Genomic DNA, 18659 nt, shown 5'->3' with positions numbered 1-18659 from the left:
CTCGCCCAGCGCCCCCTGGCTGCCGGTCTTGCGCAGCCCCAGCCGCCACGAGGAGGGGGACTCGTCCTTCTGCTCCTCCGGCCTGCCCAGCCAGCTGTACTGTGGAGGAGAAAAGGGACATTTGGGAGAAGTGAGAGCACTGCAAAGCACAAGCTGAAGTTCTGAAAGCGTTTCAACAAGCCCCAGCGGTCGCCGGGCTGCAGCTGTGAACGTGGGATGGAGTGACTCTGATCTGAGCCTTACCAGCTCAAGGTGACCTCACTGGGATACAAACTGCTCTGGTGCCCTCGTCCCCAAGGGGAGAGGATGACAGAAATCTCATGTCACCGTGCATCTCCCTTTGCCTACACAATGCTCTCCTCCAGCTTTGCAGAAAGAATATCGGGAAAAATGAAGTTTTTGTTAGCACCCATTTAGGAAGGGGGAACTACTCAGTAAAGACAGAAAACCAAAAAAGTAACCAGCTCTTTTGTGACTGGCTGAAAATCAAACCCCTACACAAATCAAGCTGCAGAGAGTCCAGCAAAAGCCTTTAAGATCATCAGGAAGCTGGAGCCTACCACACACAAGGGGAGAGACTGAGGAAATCTGGCTTGTTTAGCATGGAAAAGAGAAGGCAAGGGAAGGATTTAACAGGTGGATTTAACACCTACTTTGAGGGTGAGTTTACAGAAGATATAGAACCAGACTTCTCAACAATCTACAGTGAAAGGAGAAGGAGGAACAGACAACTGACATGAAGGAGGACACACCTCCTAGTAGCAGTGATGCTGCATTGGGACAGTGGGAGGTCTCCATCCTCAGAGAATTTTTGATACTCAGCTGAGCTCAGGTAGTTCAAACAACATGACATAGGCTTGAAACTGGCCCTGCTTTGACAAGAGGCTGGACTACAGGCTTGCAGAGGCCTGTTCTAGCCTAAACTGTTCTGTGGTCAAGTAACTGCCTAATCTGTACATACTCCAGAATGGACCTTCAGCTTTTTGTTACACAAGCCACTTCTGACAAGTGTTTATACTCACCAAATATACAACTGCTTAAGTGTACAGCTTCAATTACTGTTATCAAGTCTTACAAAACGATGCCCACTTCCATTCCAGAATGGAGCCTGGGCACCACAAGAGATACTTGTTCAAAGAAAGGGACTCAACACCAAGTTGTATGGGAAATAAAGCAAACAAACCATTAGGAACGACTGGAAACCAGCAGAATATGAAACACTGCATCATTATGTCTCTGTGTCACTGCAGGGCACAATCACATCTGTGGTATCACTCACAGCTCAGCTCCACAGCTCAAAAGCAGTATAGAAGAAGGGGAAGAGATTCAGAGAAAGGCAACAAGAATGAGTAGAGCAAGACAGCTTTTGTATGAGGAGTTATTCTGTATACTGGGAGTCTCCAGGCTCCGATATGACCAAGGTACAGAAAACTCTCAGGGTTGAATAAGGATCTATTATTCCTTATTCCTCCCCACAAAAAAAAAACTAAGGGCAGCAAAGAAAACCAGCGTGTGGCAGGCTTAGTGAAACAGGAGCAGGAAGCTCTGTGTAATATGTAATTAAGGTGACAAACCCTCTGCCACAGGGCGTTATAAGATCCCATACATTATGGGCACTCAAAAAGTGACTGCATAAATTCTGAGAGGAAAAGTCCAGAAGGGTCTACTGAATACAAAAAAAAAAAAACCCTCACAGGTTCAGCAAGTCCCTGAAATACAAAATTGCTCCAAGGTGGGAGGGAAGTCCAGCTAAATTCTGCTTTCTCTAGTGTCTTTTGATGGTCACTGTCAAGGGCAGGATACTGGGTTAGACAAGGCTACCCCGTAGCCTTGCTTAGAAGATATAAGCATTATTATACTATATTCCACATAAGAAAAACATCTGACATTATACAGAATAAATGCAGCCAAGGAGCTCTGCCCTCAACACGCCTTGACTCAAGACTGCACAGATAAAATCCCCACTAGAGCACTTCAGCAATGCTTCTGAGCTCGGGTTAGTGTCGATGCATGGAGTTAATCTGTTCTCCTCCAATTCCACCACTTCCCATCTACCCAACTGCACAGCTCCAAGGCTTTAATGTAGTTCTGTCACTTCCTCAGAGAAAGCTCAAACTCACAGTAAAAGCTGCCTTCTGTAATTTCTGAACACAGGAACGGCGCAGATGGATGCCCCACAAATGGAGGGCAGCACAAGCACTCTCATCTTCCTCTACAAAGCCCCAAAAAAAGTTACAGAAGAATCAAACATGTAAGGGAAGGTAAAGCAGCTGATCCTAAGTGACTGAGGTCCAATGAATAACTGCTTTGCACACAGGCCCACTTCCATACCCTAACAGCATTTTTCTGTGTGAAACAGTTCCAATGAGTGAGAACACTCACTTCCCAGGATCCTTCTGCTTAATACCTGCCCTGCTAAGTCAGCCCAAGGTGAACAGTGCCCAGGGGAGCCCTATTTCCTTCGACCTGGATGAGAAGTTAGACTCCGTGGCAAGTGAAAAATAAAAAATTGTGACCAAGCAAGAAGCATTTTCCCTCTAACATGTACCTAGTGCTTCCCACTTGGGCGAGGGGCCTGGGCTGGATAACTGTTCTCCATACTCTGGTGCAGTGTCAGCTACCAGTCCTCAGCAGAGCCCAGAGCCTCCTGGTGCCATCTAGCTGACTGACGTGAGAGCTGGGGAATTCAGATAAGATTTCAGTAACTCTGCTTCACCTTTAAAGAGCTTTCATAGCCTAGCTATCTAGTCAGATGCAAACTTTATCCCCTCTGCTTACTGGGCTGTAACATCATGCCACTGAGTCTGGCAAGCTGGAGGCACTTCAGATGATGATGCCAGATTTGCTGCTGGTACATCAGCCGGAACCAGCTTTGGTGAAAGATCTCCTGCTGGTAAGAGACTGGCACCAGCCACCTCTGAACTGACAGTGACACAAAGCTCTTGTGCTAAGCAGGGTTTCTCTTGTGAGCAACACAATCTGCTCTGGAGGGGAAGAGATCCAGGAGGAACCTTCACACACAAACACCCTCCTTCCTGCCAGCCCTGTGCTGTTAACCCAGCATTGTTATCAAAGCTGCATGCTACCATGCTCTCCTAAATTCAAGTCCTACAACTCCTCTGAAAAGTGTTTTCAGAGCATCCATTTTCCAGTACAACCTACTGCTTTTGAGCACTGCTGGAGTCCCCGTTCATTCCAAATTCACTTACTCTTCTGGCAGATGCAGTGAAGGAGTTGGGCTCGGGTGGTGGTATTTGTTCAGTGATGCTAGGCCTGGTTTCATGGCTGGAGTGGTTGGCAAAGGGCTCTTCCTTCCTTTCTACAATTTTAAACAAGAAGAGAAACCAAATGTTTCAGTATTGCACTTCCCAGGCCCTTCTTTACAAGCACAGTGTGCACTAAGCTCATGTTCAGCGTTGCTGAGGCCTCAGTGTGCCTTGGATCATAACGCCGCCGCCACTGCCAAGGCTGCCCAGGACTTTCTGCAAGGAGGCTTCCCACTTACTCAAAGGTATGATGGATACATTTGCCAGGCAAAGCTTTTGACCTTCATCCCCACAGACAAGCGAATTCTTTGCAGAAAGCACCTTAAGGAGGACAAAAAGATTTTTAATTTGTTCACAATTTCATTTCCTCTCAGGGAGTGTTCTTCCCTTGTAAAATCTGGGAAGGAAAGCAGAATGTGCCACTCCCACTGCACTGTGTGAGGATGGATCACAGCACACAGCCCCGAGGGGGCCTGCTGGTGGATTTCACTGCATGGCTCTGCTGCAGTTGGTTATGCTGGTGGGCACAGCGTCTGGTCTTCCACAGCAAAATCCATTTTTCTACAGAAACCTAGAACCAATTCCCAACAGAAGTCTTTAACAGGGCTCAAAGCAAGCTAAGCAAGCCCTACCAAGATCACAGCTGCCTCTCTGTTTGTTAGACAAGTGTAATAACCTAGGTTTGGTTTTTTTTTGGTACCTATGCACCATACTTGATATACCAACATCCACTAGCAGGGACAGAGTAAGCAGAAACCATATCTCAGGCAATAGATTCAACTGCCAGGAGTGGACAGGGCTCCAAGACAAACTATTTACCAGACAGCCACATGGTGTGCCTGAGAAACGATGCAGCTACACCAACAGAACAATGCTTTCCTCTCACAGCTATAAGTGCCTCATATGCTTATGGCTTTGGAAAAACAAGGTCATTCTAAGTGAAAGCTCTCAAACAGTACTAGCAAATGAGGTATGTGCAATGAATAAAGATCTCCTGTCACATGTACAGTTTGGTGTGGAGCATCCGTGAGGACGGCACCTCGGAGCACGAAGACCGATCTGTGTGAAACAAACGTTCTCCCTCCTGGAAAACAGGACTCAAAGGACATGGAAAAGAGAAAAGAGCAAGCCAGGAGAAACATTTAAAAATAACAGGCAGTTAGCAGGACTGACAGAGCCAGAATTAAAGAGACATAGATGCATCTCCCCTAGGAAGGTTTGCTTGATATTGAAGTCTGAGCCACCTTTCCCTCTTTTGTGTTATCTCAGAACTTCCACCAAAGTCATCAAAAGAGTATTTCATGTCTTGAGCCTAACACCCAGACACATTCTCCTTTCAAGCAAGCCTTCAGGAAGGGGCAGTATGACCCATTTCTCCTTGCAGGCCTGATCTGGCACACAGACAAAAAGTCACAGGCTTGCCATTTCTCATTTCTTGAGACTAAAGCCTGTAAAAGCCAGGAGAATCCTTGACACTGCAGGAAGAGGAGAACAGACATGACCTGACAGCCAGCAGCTTTACTGGCTGGGCTAGATGATGACTGGTAGCCTGGTCTGGAAGTTTATAGTACAGAGGTCAGCTTTTAAGGTCAAGCCTAATTACAGGGGCACAGGCTTAAGTGGTAATGACAGGTTGGAAAGAAGACTAACTGTGAGCAATGTGACCAAGAGGAGTCAACTGCAGGAGAAGGACATGCCAAAGTACCTTGTTCCAGCAGCATGGCAGACAGCATGACCACAGGCATCGTTGTCTTTAGGAGAGGAACCCACATTTTACTAAATTTTCAGCAATAAACATTACAAATTCCAATCAAGAAAAAATAGTGAGATTAGTTCAATCTCCCCAAAACATATCTGGTGAGACTGAAAATTTAGTTCTCTAATTTGGCATAAATATAATTTTTCTTAAGGTTTTAATGTATTTATTTTAAACTAAAACATTGAAAGCTTCCCTGGTCTACTTTAATTCACAACAATTACATATTTTAATAGTTACCAGCACAGATAACAACCACAGAATTTCATCTTGACCTTCCTCTCGTTGATATACAACCCAAAGCCAAATTGTTAACCCTCCTCAAGCTTGGTAAAATTGCTTTAACACGCTTAGCTTCCTTTGTTTGAGGAACACAGACTTCTTACAGATTTTAAGAAACATGGTACTCTGAAGCACTCCAGCAATTTCACTGCTCACCTCTTCAAATTTCTTCTCCTCCCACAGTCTCTGCAAATTCAACAAATTTATTGCAACCTGAGACCCTTCAAAACACACCTCAAAATAAACTTCTGTATTTTACTGCCAGCTTCTACTTTGTTCTGCCTCATTCTCAGTTACCAAAGGTGTTATTTTTGTTTGTTTGTTTGTTTGAGAAGATAATGCATAATGATATTTTGGCTCTTTTCCCCCTTTGTCTGGGCTGTGAACACTTCAGAACAAGTCACCTTCTGTCTGTCCAGTGCTGCTTGGAATTACAAAGCTATGTGAATATTAAATCTCACAAGAAAATGAAGAGGGATAAGGAAATAATTTCCATGTTTTCAAAAAAACCCTGTATCCCTCCAAGCATTTAAGATAAAGCATAAAGATAATTAAGCATAATTGTTCTTAAGACTGTCTTTGAAGCTAGTAATACTGTGACATTTGTAATTTTCTATGGAAAGCTCTTTTCATCCCTGCTTATCTTTGGAGCCCTCCTGTAACACATGGGCTGCTGTTGTTTCCTCATGAATTTTGTTTTAAAAAGAGTACCAGAAGTGTGTGTCCCATTCCAGCTCGACAAATTAATGTTCATTTTATTAGTGATTTAAGAAGCTTACAAAGCAAGGCTTCAATTCTGGGTGAAATTTCTCAAAGGAGCCAATAATCTCTCCAGGAAAGAAGAGAACAGGTAACAAAGCCTGAAGGCTGATGCTTAATTATTTCTTGAATGCTTTTTGTCTTCAATTTGTTTTAGCTGTAGTGGCTTGAATTAGATTACTATAATGTGCTTTGCTCAGTGAATTAACTCAATAAAAAGACCTGCTCTGGCTTTACACAAAATTTAATGCTGAGTGCTGTGGCACTTTCCTTGCTGAAGAATCTTACACAGTTCCTGTACCAGTTAAACAGCACAGAAGCTCCACTTCTTGTAGCTACACACACGTCAGAGGAGTTTGGGTCAAGTTCTCCCCATGTTTACAAGAGCTGGCACACAGCTGTACAGGGCTGCTCTAGTAAAATCTCGGCTTATGGACAAACCAAGGTGACTCCTGCTGCATGCCCACTTCTGCCACTGACTTCTCCACCACATTGGTGTGATTTCAAAGCCAGAATATTACTTCACCATGTTTCTGTCATACCCAGAGAGCTTTTGTAACTCCCAGCTCTGCAAAGACCAGCCAGGATTCTCAGCACCTCTCGTACTGCAGTAAGTGGCGTAACGGATAGAACTAGAACAGAGGTGATGATTTTACTGGCACAAGAAGCAGGACAATACTTTAAACTATACTTCTCTGCAAGGACTTATTTATTGGTATATTGGGATACAGGCCAATTAAACTGATGTTAAAAGTAGCTTAACCATTAGTACATCATAGTCCAAGATCCATCTCTGTTTGCAGAAATATTAAGTACAAAGAAGTCTTGCTTTACTGTAAAATGAAATATTTTTATTTAAACATCCTGTGCTGCATATATACACTGTTCAAACTAATTAAAGAAGCCATAGAAATTATGGAAAAAGAATGGGAGTAGGATGCCAGCAATATGCCATAATGTAAAGGTTAATGTGACTCAATGTACTTAATCCTTATCTTCCACTCTGCTTTGCAATTACTATACAGCAGTCAGAAAAAAAGTTCCTCAGCTCTATAATTACAGAGAAGAGCTTCAGCCCTTCATTCCTCTGCTCCAAACACAACAGGCTATTACCTTCCTACATGTTCAATTGCTTTTCTACCACCATCTTGCAGTAGCTGAAGTATTCATCCTGAAAGTTGCCAATGGGAAAAAACTACTGCTTAAGAACAACCTACGAACAACGTGTTGTCTTAAATTCAAGTGAGAGGGAAGTAGAAATTAAAATGCTATCTGCAGCTTTTTGGGGGGGGGGGGAATTATGCTGCATTTAGAGCATTTAGATCAGCTTTTTTTAGTACACTAGCTACAGAGTTCTCTATATTCAATACATATACACTGGATGTAAAACTTTCAGGATGTTTTTAACAACTAAGCGCAAAAAAAAAGAGCAGTTCTCAAACTGATCCCCCAGTATTGCTTGACTCATTATTAAACCCAAGACCAACTCTTACCTGACTCCTTTTCAGCATCTGATTCTGAAACTTCATCTTCAGCTTCTTCCTCTTCAGAACTAGAACTGCTAGAGTCCTTGTTCTCTTCCTCCATTTCCATGGACTTCAGTGTGTCTTCCTCGTACAGAATCTTCTCTTTGCTACAAGGTACAGAAATTTTAAGGACTACCAGCCGAGCGAGCTGTTCCAAGTCCTGCTTCTCATGAACACATAGACATGATTTGCTACACACAGAGCAAACAAAAGGACAAAATCCACCTACAGACTCACCATCCTGGCACTTGCAGCATTGTCCATTTGCCAGGGACTCCAGTGCCAGTCTCCTAAATTTGCAAGTATTTCTCAATCCAAAAAAGTTGCACTCTTCCTAGGGCAACACAAGCCATCAACTGGGCTGCATGGCTCTGGGCAACTGGGAGAGTGCAGTTCTCAGCCCAAAGGTCAAACTGATGCTTAGCAAAAGCAGAAGCTGTAGGACCAAGCACCAGCCCAATCCCTTGCCTCACTATTCAGTGGGTGTGTTAAGAAAGAGCTAAAACTGCATTTCAGAGTGTTCAGATTTAAACAAACCCATGAAATGAACACGAACAGCAGTGAACTTTTTTTAAAAAACCAGCTGAGGCCACCTGACTGCTAAGAGATGAAGCTGGTCTCCCATTACCCCCCGTGCAGCTTCTTTTCAGCAGAGGAAAGAGTCATACCTGGGGAAGAGTCTGCTCTGAGGCTTGCCATTCATGTCAGCTTCAATTAACTTATTCCTCGTCTCCTTCTCACTTCGCAACTGTCAGAACATCCAAGAAGATCAGAGAGAGAATGAAAAGAGACATCATAAGAAGCCACCTCAACACAATCCAATAATCACCACAGCATAAGGTCATCCCAACTTTGTCAGATGAAGAATACTGTGGATTTGTTTTACAAGTCAATTAGACAGATTCTCATCTGCAAGAGCACTGGATGTCTTGACCAGAGCTCCATAAAGCCACAGCTACACACCCAGCATGTCCTTAGACTCAAGATGCAATTTAATAAAACCTCCAGAGAAGATGGCAGCAGTCCCTGCTGAGACCCACAGTCAAATCCTGACTTCCCCTGCATCTGCTCAGGCAGACACAGTCCTGGAGGTCTGTCCACATGTGTTTGTATGCCCAGGAGATGAGGCTAGATTCAGTTAAAACGTTGCTGCTTTGATAGCTATTATTTACTTGCTCTGAGAAAAGTGTCCAAGTATGCCCTGGAAAGGCAACTGATGGATCTCCTGCAAGGATGGGTCGCTTCTTAAATCTCTCAAATGCCTGCACTAAGTCACTGCACACCCTGTGATCACTGCAGCAACTGGAATGTTTTGCCCAGAGAGCAGCAATACTCACTTGGGCACCACTGAGGAATAAAACACTAACTGAAAAATTGTTTCAGTACCTTCTAGAGCACAGCTGAGGTAGGAAGAGGGATGGCAATAAGAGGCTCACTTTTAAGACTGTCCCTTTTGTGTCATGCTAGTTATTCTTTCTCTTTTCATAGGAGCTGACAGCAGGCACAAGAAGCAAAAGCTCTGAAAATTCTGAATGTGGGAAAAGCTACATGGAGTCGGGCAAGGAGCCAAAATTTGGGGTACAGCATGTTGTTAAATAGAACAAACGCCTGGAGCATAACAAAGGCAAGTGCAGGAAACAGCCTGCTCCATTCACAGGTAATTCAGAGACTGGGAAAAAAAGTCCAAACCCAAATCAAATTAATTGCTTCCAGCAAATAAAATTCCCTCTTCTCTCAGTAACAGCAGCAAATCTTTTAGCAAGGATGGCACATTGGTCTGCTAAGAGCTTTAGATTAAAAAAATGTAATCTGGTTTAAGAACCATTCTGAAAGTGAAATAATATACTTAGAGGAGTGTTGTGGAACTGCCTGTTTCATCTGTAACAAATGTAACTTTTCTATGTGCTAAAAATGGCACATGATAAACACATATGATAAAGCAGCATTTCTATGAAAAAAATCATATCCACTAAAATAGAGTGTGATAAAACTTGGATTCCTCTCCTATTCCCAGTTCTTCCTACATTCATGTAATAAATGGAGAAGGGATTTATATAGTGCTACTATATAGAGAACAAGGGGGGTTGGTTGCCCTTGTGAAGCAGGCCCAAAAATGGGCTAGCACCCATCCAAAACATTCCTCTTGCTGCTTTGCCTTTTTTAGCTCCATTTCTTCCAAGGAGTGTAGTTATCTACAGAATCTTGGTGTAGTGAGATAGGAGGAAATCAAAAATACAACACTGATAGTATTTATCAATACCTCATTTAGGTAGAAGCTGATTAATTTTTTAAAAGATTCTGTGAATGTTAAGGATGCTAGTTAAGGATGACAGCAGCTGTGTTATGATCAGAGCTTGAGTTCTACCACTCACATTGCCAGTTCCTCAAAATACTTTCTTGGGTTTTAATCAGCAGCGTTCTCATTATGTCTGTTTCCAAATCCAAGGGTTTAAATGACACTTCCTGATTTTTATTTTTTTTTAGAGAAAGTTGGTCTGATTTTTGGAAGCGCCCAAATGAGATAATTGAGTAGAGCAGATGAAACAGGATAAAAATGTAATCCAAAACCAACTCTGGCTTGACAACTGGCTTTACTTTGATGAAGATATATTTGTGCTTTCTTCTTCATGCCAACTTTCTGTTTATATCCTCTTCCAGTATCTCCATTTCATAATGAAATGGCAATTCAATATGGTTTTGGAATCACCAATTTTTTTTAGTCCAGATTTCCATGAAGTTTGTAATTTCTTTTCACTCAATAAAAAATCTCCCTGTTGTAAGAAAGGCAGTCGTGGCAACAGATCTTTTCCTCACTACTGACAGCCTGTTTCCTTAGATGCAAACATGGTCAAATGGACTTGGGTAATCACTCATTAAGAAAAGTGCAGCTTGATGCTAGAGAGCTTGCCAGCTAACAAAAGCCACTGCAGAGTAACAACAATCCCAAAGTTGGAAATAGAACCTTGTTACCATAATTCTGCATGTCAGCACACTACTGACCTCCCTGAGGTAGTCATCCAGCTTTCTAGATTTCAGGCTATTAAAAATATTGATGTAATTAAAGATTCCGAATGACTAACATAAAAAAAACCAGCTGGGCCTTGGCTTCCTGTGTCTGTTGATGCCATGTGTCTCAGAAAACACCCATGGGTGAGCAGGTAACTGGAGAGGTGGAAAATGATCTGCCAGAAACTCACCACAGTCTGTTTCTTCTGCAGCATTTCTAAATGCTCAACTAGTCCCTCATCAGCCACGTCGAACGGCGTCTGGCCCTGATGCAACAAGAGAAGACAAGAGGATATCCCATAGGGCACGGTGCTAATATCTGGAATTGTGAAGAACAAAAGTGCACCTGGTGCACACCCTCCCACCCCACAGGCTGGGTAACACTCTGCTTCACTCCAGAGCAGGGAAAACCTTATGATGCTGATGGTGGTTTTGTGACTCAATCCATAATTAAAGCAACCTAGATAATTATGGAGGTGCAGTTCCCCAATTGCTGCTGCTGTTAGATTTAACAGCCAGGACTAATGTATTTGTGTTTCCAGGTTTCTAAAAAGGACACTCCTGTACTGAGAAGGAAGGTGATCAACCTGTTCTACTGTATCATCATGTATTTGAACCTCCTGAAAGGCTGCCAATCATCAACAGGCCAAAAAATTTGGGAGCCATTTCCACATCCATGGGGATTTGCAAAATAAAACAAACCACAGAAATTACTTTGGGGCACAAAACAAGAAATCAGTTAAATTTTCACCACAAGTAAAGCTATAACCACCATTTAATTAACAACACATTATGAAACCTGATGGCTATGGATCAAATAAATCCAGGTTGCCTTGGCCATCTGACCCACCAAGGGAACAATCCTTGACTGGGAAGAGCAGGTGAGGCAGCAAATACAGCTCTATCTGTTTCTTTTCAGGTACAGCACAATACAAACTCCTCCCCCCATACTTAACACTTTGGAAAAGCACCTGATGGCATTTAAAACAAAAAAGATCCCCCATATTTTGGATGCTAATGAGCTCACCACGCTCATAAGGCTCCTTCTCATAGAGCTAATTCTTTTTACATCGTTTTCCAGGGCAGACAGATGCACTCACACTATACAGTGCCACATTTCTCTTCCCAAATTATCCTGCCTGCTTTCATTCCCCGGTGCTGTTCCAAGTCCACACAACCTCATTTCCTCCCCCAGAAGCAGCCAGGGCAGACCCAAATCTGCTCCAGCAGGAAGTAGTTCAGAGGCACTGCCTGGACACAGCAGCAGGGAGGGGAACACAGGGAACAGCCCTGGACAAGCACATCTCAACTCTCGAAAATCCACCCTCTCTTCAAGAAAAAAACTTCTAACTATTGGGGTGGAAGAGGAATTTTTTTCTCCTTTTAGTTTTCTTCTATTTTTTTTTACTCTTTTCTTATGAATCTGAGTCAATTTTTAAATTTCCCTTTTTATGACCAATACAGCAGAACAGGAAGGATTTAAAGCTGCCAGTTTCTCAAGAGTTCACTAGTTTCAGTGCCTTATACTTTACAATTAGCATATTATTTTCCACTCCAAGACTGTCTTTTTTGTTGTTGTTTAATTTGCCAGGGTCACACTGGGCCAGGAAGACACAGACTAGCCCCTAGCCTTTCTTACAATCTTGGTCCTGAAGTTTAATCACTGATCTTTTCCAAGAACACTTGAAGCCTTTTCTGCCTTCCTGCACTCAGGATTCTTTACTGCCCGAGGCTTTAAACGCTCCGATGCACAGGAGAACTGCTCACTGTGACTTCGGCGTGGCATTGGATAGAGTGGCAGCAACAAAGCTGATACTCAGCTGGCTATGAAACACACTGGATGAGTCGTGCCAACGTCTGTGCCCTCACCAGCTTGTTCCTGAGGTCCATGTCACAGAGGGCCTCGGCCAGGATGGAGCAAGCCTCCTTCACGCCCCAGTGCGCCGCCGCGTGCAGCGGAGTCCAGCCGTCGTTGTCCTGCACGTTCAGATTAAACCCAGCCTGGATCAAGAGCCTGAGGAAAGAAGCAATACTGATCTCTGCCCAGCCAGAGAGACCTCTCCACGCAGTGTTCACACGTGAGCGGGCGGCACTGTCCACAACGAGCCAGCAGGTCCTTACCTTGGCTGTTCACCTAAGCAGCATCCCAACCAGCGGGCTTGCAACTCTAACAGGGAAGGGCAGTGAATGAAAGTGACCTCACTGCAAAACCTGCTGGAATGAGTCAAACTGATACAGCTCCCCTTCAGCATGGCCTAAACTGGAAGAACACCTCACTTCCAGTCTGGGATCAGTGAGCCAGTCTGAACTCCTGCTCCAATGCACAGGAGACACCACACACCAAACACAGCATCCCTGGAGACTGCCAGCTCTGTAACTAGGAGCCAAGAACAGCACTGCCATGGGAAGGATATTTGGTAGCTGGAGCTCAGCCTGGGTTCTGCCAGAGGACAAGGCCACTTCACAGGAACAATCCATAGGGAGACAATGCCAGCAGGACAGCCAGGTAAGAAGCAGCAGCATTACTGTGATTTACAGATGTGAAATTTGTCAAGTTAAATAACCCACATTTGAGTTAACAACCAAAAATGCATTTTTGCAGACTAGTCCTTGCATAGTTAAAGCCAATCTGACCCAGGAGAACCTGCCTGGGAACAGCCTGGCATCAGATTCACTGCTGAGCACCTTCCAGGCACTCCCTTCTCAAGCAGACCAGAGCACTAGTGTTACAGAGCATCTGGAGCTCGAGCACTGAAGGACAAAACAAGCAGGAGGGAGCCAGTTGTAGTCTGAAGCTGCAGAGGCATATGCTCACTGGTATGCCAGTGATCAGATGAAAGTACTGAGTAGCTCACCTATCAGAACTGACTATTATCCTAGTTGCTTAAATATTGAAGGACATCCCAGGGGAAGTCTGAGAGTCTGGTAAAATCACTACTGAGAATTTCTGTTGTGTGAAACTCCACCATCCAGAGGCACTTCCCTGCAGCACAAGAGGGATCCAGCACGACCCCAGGATGGCACCAACAGTTTTGAAACTCCTGCAGCTTTACACTGACGTGTCACTGTGCTAAATAAAACAGTCCCACTACAGCAGCAGAGTGTTTCTCTGTGAAAGAAATTTTAAACTAGGTGCTGACTTTACGTTGATTTTCTAGTTGGCAACAGGGGGAAACATTGCTGCTAAGAGACTCAAGGACACAGATTCCTCATCTCATTTGAGAGCTAGTTAGCTCCTGGCTTTCAGCCCCTTTGGTTTAAGTGACTGAAGGTTTGTATTAGAGAGTGGCCATAAAATACACACGAGTGAACCAATGCCAGCTCTCTGCGAGGTCTGGTTATCATTATAACAATTAATGCCAACAAGTTACTGTCCAGACCTAAGTCACCCTGCAAACAGTAAATGAAGCCTTCCCTGAGGACTACTGGACATCCAAAGCTCCACTGAAGGCCCCCAACACCTCAAATTCAGTAGACACTACATTTCTATTCCACACAAGCTGTGTTAGATTATCGTTCTTGGCACAGTACAGGCATGGAAAGCTTATAACTCAATTATAAGCTCTAATGACTGAAGACAAATAGGCAACATGGAGAACAACAAAATTACTACAGCTTGATAAGAAACAGCTCTTATACATCAAATCATGCCACTTAAAACTACACAATTAAGGATCCAAAGGGATGAACGCTTCCAGAAGGGATTTTAATGTGGGCAACAGAGTAACCCTGCTGATATTTATGGGCAGCTCCACCCATACATAAAGGGCAGAGAAGAAAGGGTGGTGTTGGAAACCTTAATTTGACATTACCTGTGAAAGTATTAATTCTTTACTGCCAGGGAACTCTACACTGGGCAAGTTACAGTTCATAACAAGCTTGTTAGTTCCAGAGTGGCAGAAGCAGAACTGCCTTGTGTTGGAGTCCCTCTGACACTGCTGACAGCTGCAGAAGCAGGAGCACTAAGGGGCAGTGAGATAGGACTGGACACTGCATTCTCCACTCAACTGGTCATGGAAACTGTTGGGAGGTTTGTGACTATCATACAGCATGTACTGTCACTTTGTAGGCTGAAATTGTGCTTTTATCCCCTAGTACTATTTTATTTGCTAGTCTTAAATCTATTTCTCCAACAGTGAAAATTAAACCTTCTAATTTATGTCTCAGTCTCTGAAAAGCTTTCCTCACTTTAAAGGTCTGTAAGTATGAAAGGGAATCTCCCAGTCCCTATACATTTTATGTATGAAAGGGAATCTCCCAGTCCCTACATATTTCTAGGTGAACCACTATGGCTGAGCACACAAATCCATGAAGCTCTGAGAAACAGCAGCCTGAAAAAATTTGAGTATGAAACAAATTTCTCTCAGCTATAAAGCTAGACATGTTCCTTACAAAAACTAGTCATAATGCAGTTCCCCAGCCCTGGGAAGGAGCTCCCACCTCATGACTTCAGCATAGCCCTTTGCTGCAGCAACGTGGAGAGCCGTGGCGCCTGTGCGAGGCTGCCTGACGTCCTCAATCCTCCCACTGTTCAGCCACTGCCGGGCATCCTGTAGCATTTGCTGCTCCTCTTCTTTTCTTGCCTGGTCTAGGTCTGCACCTAAGAAGGTGAAGCATAGAAGAAGAGATTATCAAGTGAAAGCTCTCACGAGCATGTTAAACTTCCCCTATGTTTTGTTAATTACACAATATTAGCAACCTCTTACAGAAAGATCAGCAAAAGCATTTTCTAGGAGTTGGGAGAACTGCTGCATCACTGACAAAGACTCCAAAGCTGTCTGAAATAACCTGAAAGCTGAGCCCCTGGTAGCAGTGAGCCCAACTAACTAGTAGCAGAGCTGTGAAACAACTATGGGTGGAAGGACTGAGCTTGAAATATGCAGGGATTGAAGTAACCATGAACAACAGCCTAAAAAACTGAATTAAACAACAGTGTGAGTATAATTTACAGGGAAGATCTGAAGAGATGATCTTAAGACATCCCCTGTAAAAGCAACACAACCCCAGCTGTCAAGTCACTTAAAATTCAGTATGATTTGCAAGCTGCACGTGTGGAAATCTCTCCTGCTCCACAGCCACTCGTGCCAGGCACATCGAAAGAAGCATTCAGTTAATTCCACTGAGCACCAAACCACTGACTTCAGACAAAACACAATTCTACAGCACTTTGTGGATAGAAAGAAAAAAAAAAAGAATCTGATGGCTGAAGAGAAGAACTTTAGATGAATTCAGATCAGCTATAACAGAGAGATGGACTTTCTGATAACCAGAGGGACAATTATCACTAAACCAAAAAGAAGCAAAACTATCTTAGACCTGCTTTCTTCAGTGGAGTTCTCATGATAATGAGGTCATGTAAGGATAGTAGAGAAATCAGAAGTACAATACAGCTCCACACAAGATTAACCAGACTGGAGCTTCCTGACTCAGGAAAGAATACGAAAGAGAAGGTGACAAATCTCAAGAATAAAGAAGGGTGTTGAAGAGCAACTGTCCCTATGGATTAGTTCTTTCAGTGTAAGAACAACATGACTCCCAATTAAATTATGGGGCATTAGGTTTAAAACAGTACAAAAGAAAACACTTGTCAACTCAGAGTCTCAGCTGTGAAACCCACTACTGCAGGATACTGCAAAGGTTAGAAACACAACTGGCATCGGAACAAGGATTAGACAAATTCATAGTTAATAAGCACAATGCTGTACATGCCAGGAGTTCCCAAGGACTGCACAAGTCCATGAAACAGAAACCCACGGGGGATCCCTGAGTACACAGAGAGTCCATCTGGCTCAGGGATTCCTTGAGGCATGGTGCTGGAGGCTGGGAAACGTCTGGGAGGGGAACCACACACGCCCATCCTGATGTTACAGTCTGCAGAGGGCACCTGCTTTTAGCTACACTTGAAAAGCAGCTACGGAGCTGGATGGACTCTTATTTAAAGTCAGTAACAGATTTAATCCAGCAGTTACCATCCTTTTAAACTGTATCAGGGGGGAGCTGCTCGGTGGGGACAGATGGTTGTTTCAGGGCATCTTAGCAGGATGCCACTAATGCGGTGGAGCAATGGAAAAGCCAAGCAGGAGCCCAGGAACTGGCAGGCAAAAGATCTGCAGCTGAGGCAGGAATAGGTGAAAAACTGCATCTAGAGTCACTGTGTGTTTTACTGGGCTGCCCAGACCACGCCTGGCTCCCCTCTGTGGTCAGGCTCCCTGGGATGCCCAGACAGACAGAGCTGCTCCCTTCACCTCAGTGTAACAGGTCTCTGCAGAGTGGGCACCAAGGGTACAGGGTAACAGCCTGGCTGAAACCTTACAGGGCATGGCCTGACAGCCCCTAAAACAAACACTGACTGCAGGTACAACTCTTCTCAAATACCTGAGCAGACTAAATATAAGGCAGAAGGGCTATTTAAGCTTATTTCAAAGTGGAGGGGAAAGGGGAACAGAATAAGAATAACCTTGGCACAAATGCTTGACTAGAAAGTGAAAAGTTTCTATTGACTGAAGGAACATGATCTTGCATCCATTTTCCAAGACAAACAGTAACACAAATAAAAAGCAGCTCTCAGATGGACAGCTACAAACTCACCAGTGGAGCAGAAACACAAAGTAGCAAGGGGCTGATCTCTTCCTAACTATACCTGAAAATAGCTTCAGGAATAAAGTAACCATCATGTGCTAAGCAGAACACATCTGTTACAGAGGACTGGATCAAATCCAGCACGTAAACAACCCCAATACCAACCTTCAGTCATAAAATAATCTGGACTGGAAAGAATCTTTGGGGGTCTTTAGCCCAAATCCCTGCTCAAAGGAGGGTAACTTCAAACCCAGATCAAGTTGCTCAGAGCTGAATGCAGCTGAGTTTTGACAATCTCCAATGATGGAGATTCCACAAGTTCCTAGGGTCCCTGTTCCAGCACTTTCCTGGGAAACATTTTCCCCTTATACATAGATATGTTTATTATGTACATATATCTGTAGTCAGAATGCCCTTTGCTCCAGTCTATGGCTTTCCTCTCATCCTGTCACTGCACAGCTCTGCAAAGAGCCTGGCTCTGTTGCCTCCAGTGCCTCCCTCAAGGTAGTGAGTGAGAGTAACTAGATGCCCCTGTCAGCTTTCTGTTCTCCAGGCTAAACACACAGTCCCTCCATGTCCAGTGGGGATGGTCTGCTCTGTATCAGCCCAATCTGCCCTCGTTTATCACTTCCCACACGGCTGAGACAAATGCACCCTTCAAAAACATTCTTCGTGAGCTTCATTTGTAAGGTTTAAAGATCATAGAGGTATATTGGAGAAAAAAGAAAAAGAAGACACAATGTGGGGCCCGTCTGGGGGGATACGGGTGACCTGGTTACTGAGGCTGAGGCTGAAGTACTCCATGACTCTTTTGCTTTGGTTTCACTGGTAACCACTTGAGCCACACCACCCAAGTCACAGAGGGCTCTGGCTGGGTCTGGGAGAGTGAGGAACCACCCAGGGTAGGGGCAGATCAGGTCTGGGAATGCCTGGAGAACCTGAAGGTGCACAAGTCCACAGGACTGATGAGATAAATCCACTGGTCCTGAAGGAACTGGTGGCTGAAGTTGTTAGGCCACTGGCCATCACACTTGAGAAGCTGTGGCAGACTGATGAAGTTCCCACAGACTGGAAAAGGGGAAACAACCCCTGCTTTTAAAAAGCCCAAGAAACTCCAGACGAGTCAGCCTCACCTCTGTGCCAGGGAAGATCATGGAGCAGATCCTCCTGGCACCTGTCCTGAGGCACACAAAAGATAAAGAGGTGACTGGTGACAGCCAACAGGGCTTCACTAAGGGCAAATCGTGCCTGACTCATGTGGTGGCCTACAACAGAGTTACAGCTCTGGTGGATGTGGGAAGAGCAACTGACATCTACCTTGCAGGACTTGTGCAAGGCATTTGACAGTCCTGCCTGGCACCCTTGTCTCCAACCCTGACAGCTCCTTGATTCTGTAATAGACATGGACTTGATGATCAATGACTCAGGAGACCAGTGACCAGTGGAGCTCCTCAGGGCTCTGTGCTGGGTCCAGTGCTGTTTGGC

The 18659-nt window shown here is 44.3% G+C and overlaps 1 protein-coding gene across 1 annotated transcript; it reads right to left on the bottom strand.

The window, feature by feature from the left end:
• Positions 1 to 12: 12 nt before the first annotated feature.
• On the bottom strand, positions 13 to 15195 carry LOC103769958 (protein phosphatase 1 regulatory subunit 12B-like; the record flags this gene model as incomplete). The annotated part of the gene is made up of 7 exons (XM_008937205.1): positions 13 to 99; positions 3210 to 3319; positions 7557 to 7696; positions 8258 to 8337; positions 10787 to 10861; positions 12465 to 12609; positions 15036 to 15195. Coding segments are annotated over 7 exons (797 nt in total), but the record flags the coding sequence as incomplete, so codon positions are not given.
• Between the last annotated feature and the right edge of the window lie 3464 nt (positions 15196 to 18659).

The sequence above is a fragment of the Merops nubicus genome, unplaced genomic scaffold, assembly GCF_000691845.1.
Source record: "Merops nubicus isolate BGI_N331 unplaced genomic scaffold, ASM69184v1 scaffold36163, whole genome shotgun sequence".
Taxonomy (NCBI): domain Eukaryota; kingdom Metazoa; phylum Chordata; class Aves; order Coraciiformes; family Meropidae; genus Merops; species Merops nubicus.
Note: the sequence above shows the minus strand (reverse complement) of the source record. Positions and strands in the feature narration are given on the sequence as shown.